Source organism: Geotrypetes seraphini, chromosome 13, assembly GCF_902459505.1.
Source record: "Geotrypetes seraphini chromosome 13, aGeoSer1.1, whole genome shotgun sequence".
Classification (NCBI taxonomy): domain Eukaryota; kingdom Metazoa; phylum Chordata; class Amphibia; order Gymnophiona; family Dermophiidae; genus Geotrypetes; species Geotrypetes seraphini.
Genome location: NC_047096.1, coordinates 63,992,916 through 64,006,933, shown reverse-complemented (window position 1 = coordinate 64,006,933; position 14,018 = coordinate 63,992,916). Strand labels below are relative to the sequence as shown.

Sequence of the window (14,018 nt, the reverse complement as noted above, 5' to 3'; positions counted from 1 at the left end):
GGGCCCTTAAGCTCAAAGCAAAAAATGTTGTCTCACCAAATGGTCCAAAAAATATAGAACTAAATAATATTAAATCCCACTCCTGAGTTGAGGAGGTCCCGTAATTTATGACATCAGACATAGTAATCTACCGTCTCACTCATGTAGATCCAGGGGGAAAAAAGCCTCAGAAACTGGAGCCATACGCACAGTAAATTATCCAAAGCACACTGTTTTAGCCACTGGTCTGGTCTGTGCACATCAGTTTCTCCTCCCCCATTGCGTACAATGTCTTCAGATTTCTGCAGTTCTTGGTATTAAAGCTTAACTGCTAAGCTTTTGTTCAGCCCATAAGCTCAGGCATGCACTTGAAGCCTTCTATCAATGCAATTTCCTGTTGGAGGGAGCAGGGCCCGGTACAGTTTGAACACAGCTGGAAGCTGAAAGGCCTAGTGATGGTGTCTTCAGCCCCACACAGTGGAGCTGTGCTGCTGTTGCCCTCAGATTCTGCCACCCTAAGCAGAAGCCTAGTCCATCTGGTGATAGGGTCAGCCCTGAATATTTAGGTGTTCAAGTCTCTTTTTGTATGTCTATTGGAGCAGAGCCCCTATCAGTTTGGTTTCCTTTTCTCTGGACCACCTCAAGTCTTTTTATATTCTTACTTATGTACAGCCCCCAAATCGAATCATAGTATTCCAGGTGAGGTTTCAGTCTCACCAATGACCTGGACATAGACATTATCACCTACTTTTTCAGTTGGTTATGCCTACGATTACCAGATTTTCCAAATGGAAAATCTGGACCCCCTAGACCCGCCCCCAGGCCTACCCAGTTCCACCCATCCCCACCCCGTTACGCTCTGGTCCCACCCCCAATCCTGCCCTAGGCTTCCCTCCCACTGCCTGCTCTCATGCCCGATGGCGATTTGTTGGAAGCTTTTCAAAACCCGGATAAAATGCAGGGTTTTGAAAAGCCGTCCGGACCCCCGGACATGTCCTCAAAAGGAGAACATGTCCGGGGAAATCCGGATGTCTGGTAACCCTAGTTATGCCTCTCTTTGTGTAGCACAGCATTTCTCAGACTTTGGCCATCAACTCAATACACTTTTTCACTTTGAAACAATCAGATAAAATTGCTCCAGGGTCTCTCTTCTGGTCTGCGCACATAGCCTCTCCTCCCCATCGTGTACAGTGTCTTCAGATTTCTGCAGTTCTTGGTATTAAAAGCTTAACTGCTAAGCTTTTGTCCAGTCTTCAAGTTTTTGTAGATGGTTGCTCATGTTATCTATTCTTTCAGGGGTGTCCACTCTGTTGCAGATCTTTGGGACTGATTCTATAAGTGGTGCTTGAAACGACAGGCATCTAGAAAAATGGCGCAAACCGCGTGTCAATCACGTTCACGCGCCACTTAGAGAATCGCGGCTACTGGTGCCTAACGACGAACTTAGGTGTCAGTAATGTAGGCCAGAGTTTTAAAGACCTACATTTCTGGTGCCTAGGTTCATCGTAGAATTGCGCCTAGTGGCACAAAGTGGCCCAAGACCAACTATGCCCCTAAAGACGCCTACTTAAGGCATGCGGCATCACTACTGCTTTGCTGCACCGTATGCCTGGAGCAGACTTCCTGACTCAGTGCGTCGAGCTTCGTCTCTGGCGGTGTTGAAGTCCATACTCAGGGCCCGCTTCTTTGGGAATGCTTTCGGTTCCAGACTCCATCCCATCTTCTAAGCACCAATATTTGTCTTATCATTCTCTCTGTAAGCATTGTGTATTGATGCACCTTCTTGTCCAGTTTGTCTGTCTTGACTAGATTGTGAGCTCTTTGGAGCAGGGACAGTATCTTCTATGTGTTGATGTACAGCGCTGTGTATGTCTAGAAGCGCTATAGCAATGATAGGTAGTAGTAGTAAGCACTGCTAGGTGGCCGAGTGTTAGCTGCTGGTCTTGGAAGGTGCCTAGGTTTTAAAAAAATTGCTTTTTATCGGCTTTTAATGGCACAATCAATTATCGTGAAACTTAAAGCTGATTAAAACAATTTAAGTTAAGTGCCAGCAGACGTGATCTAGACACCTGCTGGCACCTAACTTTAGGCGACCCTTACGGAATTTCCCTCTTTTTGTCATCTACAAAAGTAGAGTTACCAGACGTCCGGATTTTCCCAGACATGGACGGCTTTTCAAAACCCAGCACTTTGTCCGGGTTCCATACCTAAAGAAGGATATAACCCTGCTGGAGAAGGTGTAGAGGCGAGCCATGAAACTAGTAAAAGGTATGGAAAATTTGAGTTACAAAGAACGCCTCTGTTCACCCTCGAAAAGAGGAGACTGCGAGGGGATATGATAGAGACTTTTAAAATACTAAAAGGATTCGACAAAATAGAGCAAGAAACATCGTTATTCACACTGTCAAATGTGACACGGACAAAGAGGTCATGGACTGAAACTGAGGGGCAACAGGCCCAGGACAAATGTCAGGAAGTTCTGTTTCACACAGCGAGCGGTGGACGCTTGGAATGCTCTCCCAGAGGAGGTGGTGACGGAGACCACCATTCGGGGATTCAAGGGCAAGTTGGATGCACACCTTCTTGCAAAGCACATTGAGGGATACGGGTTAACAAGGTCTCTATCAGGGAACACCTAGCTTGGCCTCCGCATGTGCGGGTCGCCGGACTAGATGGACCTAAGGTCTGATCCAGTGAAGGCGTTTCTTATGTTTTGAAAAGCTTCCACATCGGGACCGCGTAAGAAGGGCATCTGCACATGCACGGATGCCCTCCCAACGTGGTCCCAAGGAAGGCAACAGGTTGAGGGGGCAGGGCTGGGAGGTGAGACTAGGGTGTAACGGTGTATGACTTGGGCGGGGTGGGCCTGGGAGCAGGGCTATGGGTCCGGATTTTACAGGAGTAAAATCTGGTAACCCTAACAAAAAGGCAAACTTTCCCTTCTGCTTCGGCAATCTCTTTTTCGAAGATACTCAATATGACTGGCCGCAGGACCAATATTTGAGGCATAATGCTTCTCGCCTTTCTTTCCTCTGAGTGAAATGTCTGTTATCTGTCAGTCAACCAATTTAATCCAGTTTACCACCTTGAGATCCACTCCCAGGCCACTCAGTCTATTAAGGAGCCTCCTATGAAGAAATGTACCAAAGGCTTGGCTGAAATCCAAGTAGACCATATCCAGCGTGCTCTCCATGACTCTTTTGTGCAAAAATGGAAAGGCATAATTACCTCCATCCTGCTATATGATTAAGGTTGTGATTACCTTTTAATTTTATAAATTTATTTTTGTAATCATGTACACCACTTAGATAATTTATAAGCGACATATCAAATTTTAGTAAACTTGAATTTAGCATTCCAGTTGTTTTGGTTTTCAGATGGTTATGATTGTACTTTTTGTTATTAAGAGGACTTTCCAAAAATTTGATACAATGTAAATCACCCTGGAAATTCCTGGACTCATATGTTCAATCTATTTCATAGACACTCCTCTCTTCTTCTTCTTCCTCTTCCTCTTCTTTTTCTTTACCTTCATCTTTTTTCCTCATTTTTTTTTTTTTTTTTTTTTTTTTTCTTCCTTCAATTTCTCTTTCCTCTTATCTTTTCTTTTACTAATTTTTCATGAACAGTCCTAGTACTTTAGATCTTTTAAAACGATTCAATTCTACATTGCACAATGTAACTGAATATTTGTTATACTAAATGTTTTGTTTTATATTTTGATACCATGTACTTGAACTGTTTCTTATATTTTTTCAAAAAAATCAATAAAAAATATTGAACTAAAAAAAAAAAAAAAAAAAAAAAAGAGGACTTTCAAAATACAGTTGACAATTGAAAGGTTCTTGTGAATTTCCAAAAAGAGAGGGATGAAAGGGCTTCATAACATAAGTCAGTTGCAAAGTCAGTTAGAGATGAGCAGATTACAGGTCTCATGATCTGTGAATTGCTGTAACTGAGCCTCCCTAAGCAGTTTTAGTTAATTAAAATTTGTGGCACACCCATTTTAATTATCCCTACAGGACATATTTTACAGTGGTCCAGGTTGGAATGATTGGATTCTGCCTTGTGCAATAAATGTATTTTCAGGAAGGGCATCGTTTCAACTTGGCATGGATCTGTGTTCAGGGATTTGGTTTTCAGACTGCAGATGGCAATGTTGTGGAGAGTGTGGTGCAGTGATTAGAGCTACAGCCTCAGCTCCCTGAGGTTGTGGGTTCAAACCCCAAACTGCTCCTTGTGACCCTGCGCAAATCACTTAATCCTCCACTGCCCCAGATACATTAAATAGATTATTAGCCCTCCTGGATAGCTAGGGAAAATGCTAGTAGTACCTGTATGTAAACCACTTTGATTGTGATTGTATAACTACAAAAAGGCAGTATACAAGTCCCAGTCCCTTAATATATAGGATCAGTTTTCCTTCTGATCCAATGGTAGACTCATTGGGCTATAGTATTGGCATTATGTTAGCCAGAGCTGCTATCATTAGTCCAGTGGCTTATAACTGTTATAAAATGTTCTCTGTAGGTATTGTTTTTAGACTTTTACAGCAGATGAATATCCAAACTTCTAAAACTTTGGAAAGTAGGATATGGGCCGAGATAGTGGCACATTGAGATGAATAAGAGGTTCCTTGGCAGCTTGGTTGCAATGAGGAAACAGAATGGTAAGGTAGAATATCTTCCTTCTGAGCCCAGAGCCCCTGTTACAGTGTGGTAGATTGCATTGAATGGCTTAGGGGTTTAACTATTGCCAGATAAAGCTAGTGCTTCAGTCGAGCCTGAGGAGGTTTCTGTGGCATCTAAGGTGACCATCTCCAGATGGATTCATATGGTTATCTCATTGGCATACATTGGCTGTGGAAAACAGCCACCATTTGCCTTGAAAGCACTGTACTAGAGGTGTGGCATCTTCATTGGCAGAGACAAGGGCAATTTCTCCTGAAGAGATTTGTAGAAGAGCAACATGGTCCACTCTTACTAAGTTTTATAGAGAGGATGTGGCAGCAAGAGAGTGTTGGTGTCTGTCCAAGTACCCATAGAGATTTCCAAAACCTGGCAGTTTGTCCAGGGGCCGCATCTGGAGGGCCTCTGTGCATGCGTGGACGTTGATGTGATCATGTCACATGCATACTCGTGATGTCATCACTTCGACATCCGCGCATGTGCAGAGGCCCTCTAGATGTAGCCCTGAGCTTGAGGAAGGAGAAACGAGGTCCGTGTGGAGGTAGGGCGCAGCCAGGTGTCCTATTTTTTTAAAGTGGAAATCTAGTACATAATAAATTAAAATATTACAATGTGGAAGGAACTACACTCCTGATAGGATAAAAAAATGAAGGAAAGCAGGATAGCTGATAACACACACACACACACACACATACACACTGGGTATGCTGTTTTCTAATTGTTCAGTCAGATACCATGATGTCTTTATTGCACTAACCAATAGCAATAAAGTATTAAGAATACTTGATGATATAGCACAGTGAACAAAGTTCACCAGGAGACAACGTGGCATAAGATACGAGTTGTATTTAACCAGCCTACAAAGGAGTATGTGTGCCTCCTGGGTGCCTCTTTTCTCCCATAGTTGCCAAGAGTTGCCCAAAGAAACCAATTGGATGCTAAGTTGATGGAATGCAACCTCTTCTTCTTTCTTCCCCTTCCTTTCTAGAAAGCAAGCTGCAGAGAGAGTATCGTATAGGAGCAGACCTCAGTGAGCTCACTCAGCGATGGGATTCTCCTGATCTTTAAACTCTGGAAAAAAGAAACAGCAATTCATTCCATGCATCTAACTCCTGTGCTGCAACACCCCTTCCACAGCTCTATCAATGTACCTCATTTCTGCACTACATACTGAGACTCTCACAGCTCTACCAATGTGCCTGATTCCTCTGCTGTAGCACCTTCCCCCCCCCACACCGCTATATCAGTACTGAGAACCCCCATAACAGCTCTACCAATGCATTTCACTCCTCTGCTACAACACCTCTTCTGATCTGAGCACTGAGATCTGACCTACCAATGCTGCTGTAGCATCCTCTTATCCCAAAACTGAGATTCTCACACTCAGCTCTATCAATACACAAACCCTCCATATTCATGGGTTTGGAACTCGCGATTTCGGTTATCCGCGGGTTTTGTCTGGGTGACCCACCTCCATCTCCCAGACCTCTCCACTTACTTTTTAAAACCTGATGGTCTTGCGGTGAAGCAGGGCAGGAGCGATCTTCCTACGCGCCTGCCCTGTGCAGAACTGGGAACAAAAATGGCTGCTGTGAGTTCCTGTGGTCTCGTGGGAACTCACGGTAGCCATTTTTGTTCCAGGCTCTGCACAGGGCAGGAGCATAGGTAGGGTTACCAGACGTCTGGATTTCCCTGGACATGTCCTTCTTTTCGAGGATATGTCCGGGGGTCTGGATGGCTTTTCAAAGCCCAACACTTTGTCCGGGTTTTGAAAAGCTTCCTCAAAACTGCGTCGGGCAAGAGGGCATCCGCACATACGCGGATGCCACGCAATGATATCACGCGTGCGTGTGCGTGACATCATCACATCGCATCTGGATGCCCTCCTGCCCAGGCAGTGGGGGGGGGGGAGGCTGGGGGGGCATGATTGAGATGGAACTGGGTGGGCTTGGGGGATGATCTAGGGCAGTGATTCCCAACCCTGTCCTGGAGGAACACCAGGCCAATTGGGTTTTCAGGCTAGCCCTAATGAATATGCATGAAGCAAATTTGCATGCCTATCACTTCCATCATATGCAAATCTCTCTCATGCATATTCATTAGGGCTAGCCTGAAAACCCGATTGGCCTGGTGTTCCTCCAGGACAGGGTTGGGAATCACTGATCTAGGGGTTCAGATTCTATTAAATTAAAATCTGGTAACCCTAAACCAGATCAAAACATGAGCCATAACGTGTGAGAGTTTCTGTTGTGGAGCACAGTTCTTATCTCAATAACTGAATGCCATCATTTGATATTGCAAAATCTGTGGACCGGGCTCCAAATCTTAGCATAGGAGCACATGGATCTGTGCTTTTCTGCTATAACACTTTCATATTTCACTGTGAGGCGTACCATGTTCCACCATGTGGTATAATTTGTCTGGGATAAGTCCTTCCAACAGTGTAGTATGTTTTTGAGGGCCAGAAAAAGAAGGGTGTTAAGCAATCTTGCATTATGAACAGGCAACAGTTGGTGGAGACCGTTGTCTCTCTTTACCTTGAACGCTCTAGTAACTATGGCTGTGTGTTGTGTCGACATTCCTCTTCTATATATATAGGCTTAGATCGGCTTGTTGTATCATGTGGATATTATTGTATTCATTTCATTTACATGTTCAACATGTCTGTATCTTGCCTCGTTAACATTTCTCTTTCTGTACTTATTGTACATTGTATATTAAAATCAATAAAATATTTGAACTAAAAAAAATCTGGTAACCCTAAGTGCCCTGTTTCACTGTTAGACTGCGAGGCTTTAAAAAGTAAGTATGGTAGAGAGGTACAGGAGGCGGGGATGGGTCAGAGTTGGCCCTAAAGTTATTCGCGGGCTTGGCTTTGCCTTTAACCCCCGCAAAAATGGAGGGGGATGTGTATATCTAATTCCTACCCTGCATCACACTTTAGTATTCTAGTAGAGAGACTCTCAGGCACAGCTGGCTCCTGGTGAACTTTGTTCACTGTGCTATGATATCATCAAGTATTCTTAATATCACACCTTATTTAAGTACTGCAACACCCTTTCCGTTCTAGTACTGAGACTACCTACACAGCTCTACCATGCTCTGCTATTCCAAAAGAGACCCTCATATGTAGCTCTGCCAGTACATCTCAATGACATTGTTTCCCTGCCCATTCAGACACAGCCCTAGGGTTCTCCATCTGGATCACTCCCACCCCTCCTCCCTTACCCTGGGAGCTGCAGCTTGTGGTATCACTTTGTGTGCATGCTTCTGGAGAACCAGGCTCCCCTGGTGCTGTTTCCTGTTTGTCTGAGGGCTTTCCTTCTTCAGTGATTTCTGACCTCTTGGTTTCCGTCAGTGGATGATCTTCCATGAGAACATCCAGCCTTCTACACATCGAGCTCTCCTCATCTAGGAACAGTCAGTGCCAACAGATTATTATTATTATTATTTTAGAAATTGTTCATTGAATGTAATACATATAACATAACAAAGAATATGGAACAATCAAATAACAAATATGATCCAAAAAGATTTTCCAAAAATCATCAAGCCCACATCATTGAAAGAAGTTTCAAGTTCAAGTTTCAAGTTTTTTATTTATTCTTGATTAATCGCTTTCTCTAATTCAAAGCGATGTACAAATCAAATTTAGTTAAAAGAGAACAAACAAACAAACAAAACAAACTTTGGGAATTACAATGCTTACAAAGGTTAAAACTTGTTATACAACATTGGGTAAAAATAGGGTTATGAAATACATTCGTTATATAAAAGATTAAACATAGGAAAACACATTAGGAAAAACAATAAATAAAAAATCAGGAATTAAAAGCATCATTAAAAAGAAATGTTTTTAATAGTGATTTAAATTTTACCAAATCTTGATCGTTCCGTATAAAAATTGGAAGAGCATTCCAGGTTTGAGGGGCTGTTACGGAAAATATAAATTGCCGTCTAGTATTAATCAATTTCAGTGAAGGTACTGTTAATAAATTTTGATCAATAGATCTTAATGTTCTAGTTGGATGGTAAGGTATTAAAAGTTTATGAATAAAAGCAGGAGTCTTATATAATAGTGTTTTAAATGTAAGTAAACAGATTTTATAAGTTATTCTATGGATGACAGGGAGCCAATGTGCCTTTTCAAGTAGGGGAGTAACATGATCAAATTTTTTAGATTTTGTAATAAGTTTTATAGAGACATTCTGTATAATTTGTAAACGTTTGATTTCATTTAATGCAATACCTCTAAAAAGAGAATTACAATAATCTATTTTTGATATGACTAATGAGTGGATAAGAATGTTTAAAGATTGGGCATTCAGAAATTTTGAGATGGATCTAATTTGTCGTAATCTATAGAATGAAGTTTTAACAATATGACTTATATGGTCATGAAAATTTAATTTAGAATCAACAATTACTCCTAATATTTTCGTTTTATTAACTATCTGTAGAGGAATATTTCTTATAGTAATAGGGGTGATAAGTGTGGGATTTTCCTTCCATGGAAAGATCATCAAATTTGTTTTTTTTATATTAAGGGCCAGTTTATTAGTGTTTAGCCAATGTTGAATTTGATCGAGTTTCTTACTGATCTCATGTATTTCTGATATATTATCAGTATCTACAGGGTGTAAAAGTTGAATATCATCTGCGTATCCGAAAACTTGAAAACCTATAGATTGACACAATGTAAGAAGTGGTGATAGAAAGATATTAAATAGTAATGGAGAAAGAATAGACCCTTGTGGAACACCGAAAGTGGTTGAAGTAGGATTAGATATAGATTCTTTAAAAAAAACAGAAGAAGAGCGATCTGTAAAGTAAGAATTAAACCAAGAAAGAATTTGATCCGTGATCCCAATAGATTGAAGTCGATTTATGAGAAGTTTATGATCAATTGTATCGAAAGCTGCGGAAAGATCTAGTGAAATTAATAAAGTAGTTTTGTGATGATCAAGAAAATAATGAATGGAAGTAGTTAAGCCAACTAGTGATAATTCTGTACTGTGATGTTCTCTAAAACCTGTTTGATTGGGGTGGAGGACGTTAGTTTTTTCCACAAAATCTAATATTTGAGTATAAACTATCTTTTCCGTTAACTTGGCCAGAAAAGTAAACAATAAAGGCAAATTTAAAAAAAAGAAGAACATTTTCCAAATGGGACAAACCAGACCCACAAGGAATTTTCTTTAAACTCTCAGCACTGAAAAATATTAAAGGACCCTCAGTCAGAATCAGAATAATCACTTCAAATTATTTCTCATTACCCTGTAAGAATAACTCTAATTGTGTTGGTTCCCCCCAAATATAATCCTTATTTTGTAAGTGTATCAAGCACTTACAGGGGAACTTTAAAAAGAAAGTAGCTCCCAGACCCAGAGCTCTGGATTTTAAAGCCAAAAGGGCCTTCCTACGGAGCTGCATGGGTCTGGCCATGTCGGGAAACATCATAATCTTGTCACTGGAAAATTTAGCCTCTTTATTTTTTAAAATATAATTTCAAAATCAATATCTTATCCACTTCGTTTAAGCAGGAGACCAATACAGTGGACCTTTCCTGTATCAGGTGTGAATGGTAAGAAATCTCCCTGCAGCACTCCTGCTTTTCTAGCACTGAGGTGCCCCACATACACAGCTCTTGTCAATGCACTGCCCTATAGCACCCCTTGGTATTCCTGCTTTGCAGCATCCTGTGCTATTCTGATACGGAGCCTCCCGCGGTCAGTACCAGCACAATGCAGCATGAAGTGTGATGCAATTTCATCCAGAACTGGGGAATGAAGTTTGGAGTGGCAACTTGAAACACATTATCCTGGTAGCTGCAGAGAGCACGCAGGTGGAAGAAAGTTATTTCTGGCCGATGCCTTTAGACATGGTTTTACCCAGAAGCTCTGAAGGATAGCTTTATTTGTAGTGTCTGTAAACAGCTGGATGGTGGTGCTGACTTCCAGGCTAAATGCTGAAAATGCAATCTGTGTGTTTGCAAAATAAACAGAATCACCCACTGACTGCAGACTAGTACTGCCAAGACCAGCTGTAGCTCCCTGATTAGTAGCCGTCTGCAGCCCTCCTCTCTGGCGCTAGAGTCCATACTATCATTTATCTCGCTGTGTGGGTCCCCACCAGGAACTTACCAGCTTCCCAGCTGGAGCTGCAGTTGGGGAACAGAGCTCTACTGATGTCATAGGACGAAGCAGCCTCTGAGCACAGTAGCACAATGTACGTAGATACTGAATCATCAGTCTACATCAGCTATTGAGGCTAACAACTAGTACAGCTCTGCATGGAAGATAAAAGTTGAAGCAGTACAAAGGCATCTCGGGGAAAGAAGGGAGATCCTGGCGATAGTCAGGGAGAAGTGACAGAGCAGAGCATCTCAGGAAGAGCAGAGGGACCTTGGCTGTAATCAGAGTAGTGACAGCGCATTTCAGGAGGGACTGGGTAAAGCTTGAACCTCGCCCGCATGCCCTTAAAAATCTGCTCATCTCGGGGGGGGATGGGGGGGAGGCGTGAGGGGGATCTGTGAGATCCACAGAATTAAAACAAGGATCTCTGTGGACCCCACGTCCTGGCCGCTTTCTTTTTAAGGCCATGCGCTTTGCGGGATTCGTGGGGCCTCTAGATAGAAGGCATTTGGGACACTGGGGTGCAGAAAAGCTGGGCACAACAAAAGGGAGAACTAAGGTGAAATTCCGGTAGCAGTAAATCTCATCCACCAACAGAAAAGAAGTCAGCAAAGGTAAACATTAAGAGGATCTCACGGATCCCACAGAACTAAAAGCGGCTGTGGTGTGGAGTCTGCACGGATCCTCATTTTTTTTTTTTAAACTTCTGCGGACCTCACTGATCCCGTTCACTCTACAGACCCCCGAAACCCACCCCAAAAACTTACTGTACCCCACAACAATAGCCCTTATATCTGCAGGTATCATCTTTATGTAGGTACAATAGGTTTTTTTGGGGGGCTCACCATACAATATTTCCCTATCTGTCCTGGTGGACTCAAACTCTATCTAGAGTACTTGAGGCAATGAGGGGATTAAGTGGCTTGCCCAGGGTCACAAGGAGCAGCAAGGGATTTGAACCCACAACCTCAGGGTGCTAAGGCTGTAGCTCTAATCACTGCACCACACACTCCCACATGTATCTGTGTGGCCATCTGAAACTGTCATACAGGCTGGAATATACTGTTTCTTTCACATCTTTGAGTGGTGGGAGGGGGTCAGTGACCACAAGGGGAGTAAGGGGGGGTCATGCCTTAATCCCTCTAGAGGTCATCTGGTCCGTTTGGGCACCTTTTAGGCCCTTTTTTTTTTAAACCGGTCTAGCTCCAAATATCTAAATGGTGCCTTGGATGTTTTGTTAAATGATTTATGATGCAAAATGTCCCAAGTCCTAAGTCCATCCAAAATATGCCTTTTCAACATGCTATTTTGGAATTTAAAAACAAAAGGAATTGACCCCAAAATATCCACAAAGAAGAAAATCCAGAGAAAACCAAAAAAAACTCTGTGGAGTGACGATGTTCCTAAATGGACTTTATTTGAAAGTATCAAAGTTCCAAAGGTACACTGAAATCATCCACATAAAAGCCTTAAAGGACCTAGTCTGCTAGGGATACAGGACCCAACACGGTCTGCGTTTCGACAAAAAGTCTTCTTCAGGGGCCCTATAAAGGTGAATACATGGGAAACAATTTTGTGGTGAGCCGGAAGTGAGACACTGCTTGCATTTGCAATTGAAAGGGTCTTTTTGTCGAAACGCGGACCGTGTTGGGTCCTGTATCCCTAGCGGACTAGGTCCTTTAAGGCTTTTATGTGGATGATTTCAGTGTACCTTTGGAACTTTGACACTTTCAAATAAAGTCCATTTAGGAACATCGTCACTCCACAGAGGTTTTTTTTTTATTTTCCCTTGGAATTTAAACAAACAGGGAATGGCCAGCCTAGAAAAACTTCTGAAGTATGGATTTTGAAAATGGTGATTTGGACGTTTTAGCAAGAAAGACATCCAAGTGCCATTTTATACTGTTTCTGGATGTTCTTCTCTTTTGAAAATAATCTCCATAGACACACAATCATACAGATCCACACACATACAGGCAGATACATATACATGCACACATTGCCTCCTTATTCTTCTAGAGGGCATAGAGGATCACTTGCCAGGTCCCTCTGTTAGGATGCTAAATACACTTTGATTTCCCTTCAGAACTGGCAGAAGGGCAGGAAGACGGGACGAGGCTGGTATATGAGGCTGTGAGAGTTGTGGGGGAGTGAAGCAGATGCAGCGGAGAACGTGCTAATATTGTCAGGTTTCTCCAGGATCAGAGGTACAAGCTGTATATCAGTCCATATGTCTCACCCTCTACCCCCACACCCTCCTTGACACAGATGTAAGGAGTCAGAAAAGATATTAGACAGAAAGGATGATACAAATTAGAGAATGACATGGAGACAAACTTTTCTCCGTCCCCGCAGGAACTCAATTTCTCCGTCCCGTCCCCACGAGTTTTGTCGCTGTCGCTGTCCCTGCCCCATTCCTGTAAACTCTGCCTTAACCACACTTATGATTTTAAAGTATTTGAGGCTTACACAGATGAGGACAGAGCTTGCAGGATTGGGGCAGGGATGGGATGGGATGGGAAAATGAGTTCCGGTGGGGCGGGTAAAAATTTGTCCCCCATGTCATTCTCTAACACAAATATCATCATGAACTAGGATTATTTCCACAGGCACAGAACGCAGAGAACTGTGATCAGCAAGTCACTTCATTATTTAGAAGAGCACCATAATAGCACAAACTGTAAATTTTCGAAAAAGAGCATTTAGTGCAGCTGAAATGAGGGATCCAACTGTTAGGTTTCAATCTAAAAGAACTCCTGGGTGTCTAACAGAAATACATGGGGGCCAGAGGGAGGGCATCCCCATGGCATGGGCAACCGTGGGATTATCAAATGGAAACCCCATGAAGAATTTCCCTTTGAAATTCAGCTTGCAGGTTTACCCACTGCCACAAACACAGCCACCCTCTCTACCTATGGCAAAGAGACAGGAAAACACAGAGACAAGATGATTTCCTGCTTCCAGTGTTTCTTCACACATAATAATAATAATTTTATTCTTATATACTGCCAAAGCCATGGTAGTTCGAGGCAGTTTACAATAAGAAGATTTGGACAATCAGTGAAGTAGTCACAATGTTAAATCATCGGATACATGTATGCAGAATAGGAGAGATAATGAACTATAAATCATTAGGTATCAAATCGGTTAAACAGTTTCTTTTACTAATTTTCTAAAACTAAAATAGGATGAGGAGTGCATAATAATGTTACCCAGC

At 42.3% G+C, this 14,018-nt stretch overlaps 1 protein-coding gene across 1 annotated transcript in view; it reads right to left on the bottom strand.

Moving 5' to 3' along the window:
* Positions 1–5,493: 5,493 nt before the first annotated feature.
* Positions 5,494–14,018, bottom strand: part of PPP1R1B (protein phosphatase 1 regulatory inhibitor subunit 1B) — a 45,119-nt gene continuing 36,594 nt past the window's right edge. The window contains exons 6-7 of the mRNA XM_033918435.1: positions 7,896–8,078; positions 5,494–5,738 (exon numbers count right to left, since the gene is read on the bottom strand). Of these exons, the coding sequence (XP_033774326.1) occupies positions 5,704–5,738; positions 7,896–8,078 (218 nt within the window). The 3' untranslated portion in view covers positions 5,494–5,703. The remainder of the gene's footprint in view (positions 5,739–7,895; positions 8,079–14,018) is intronic.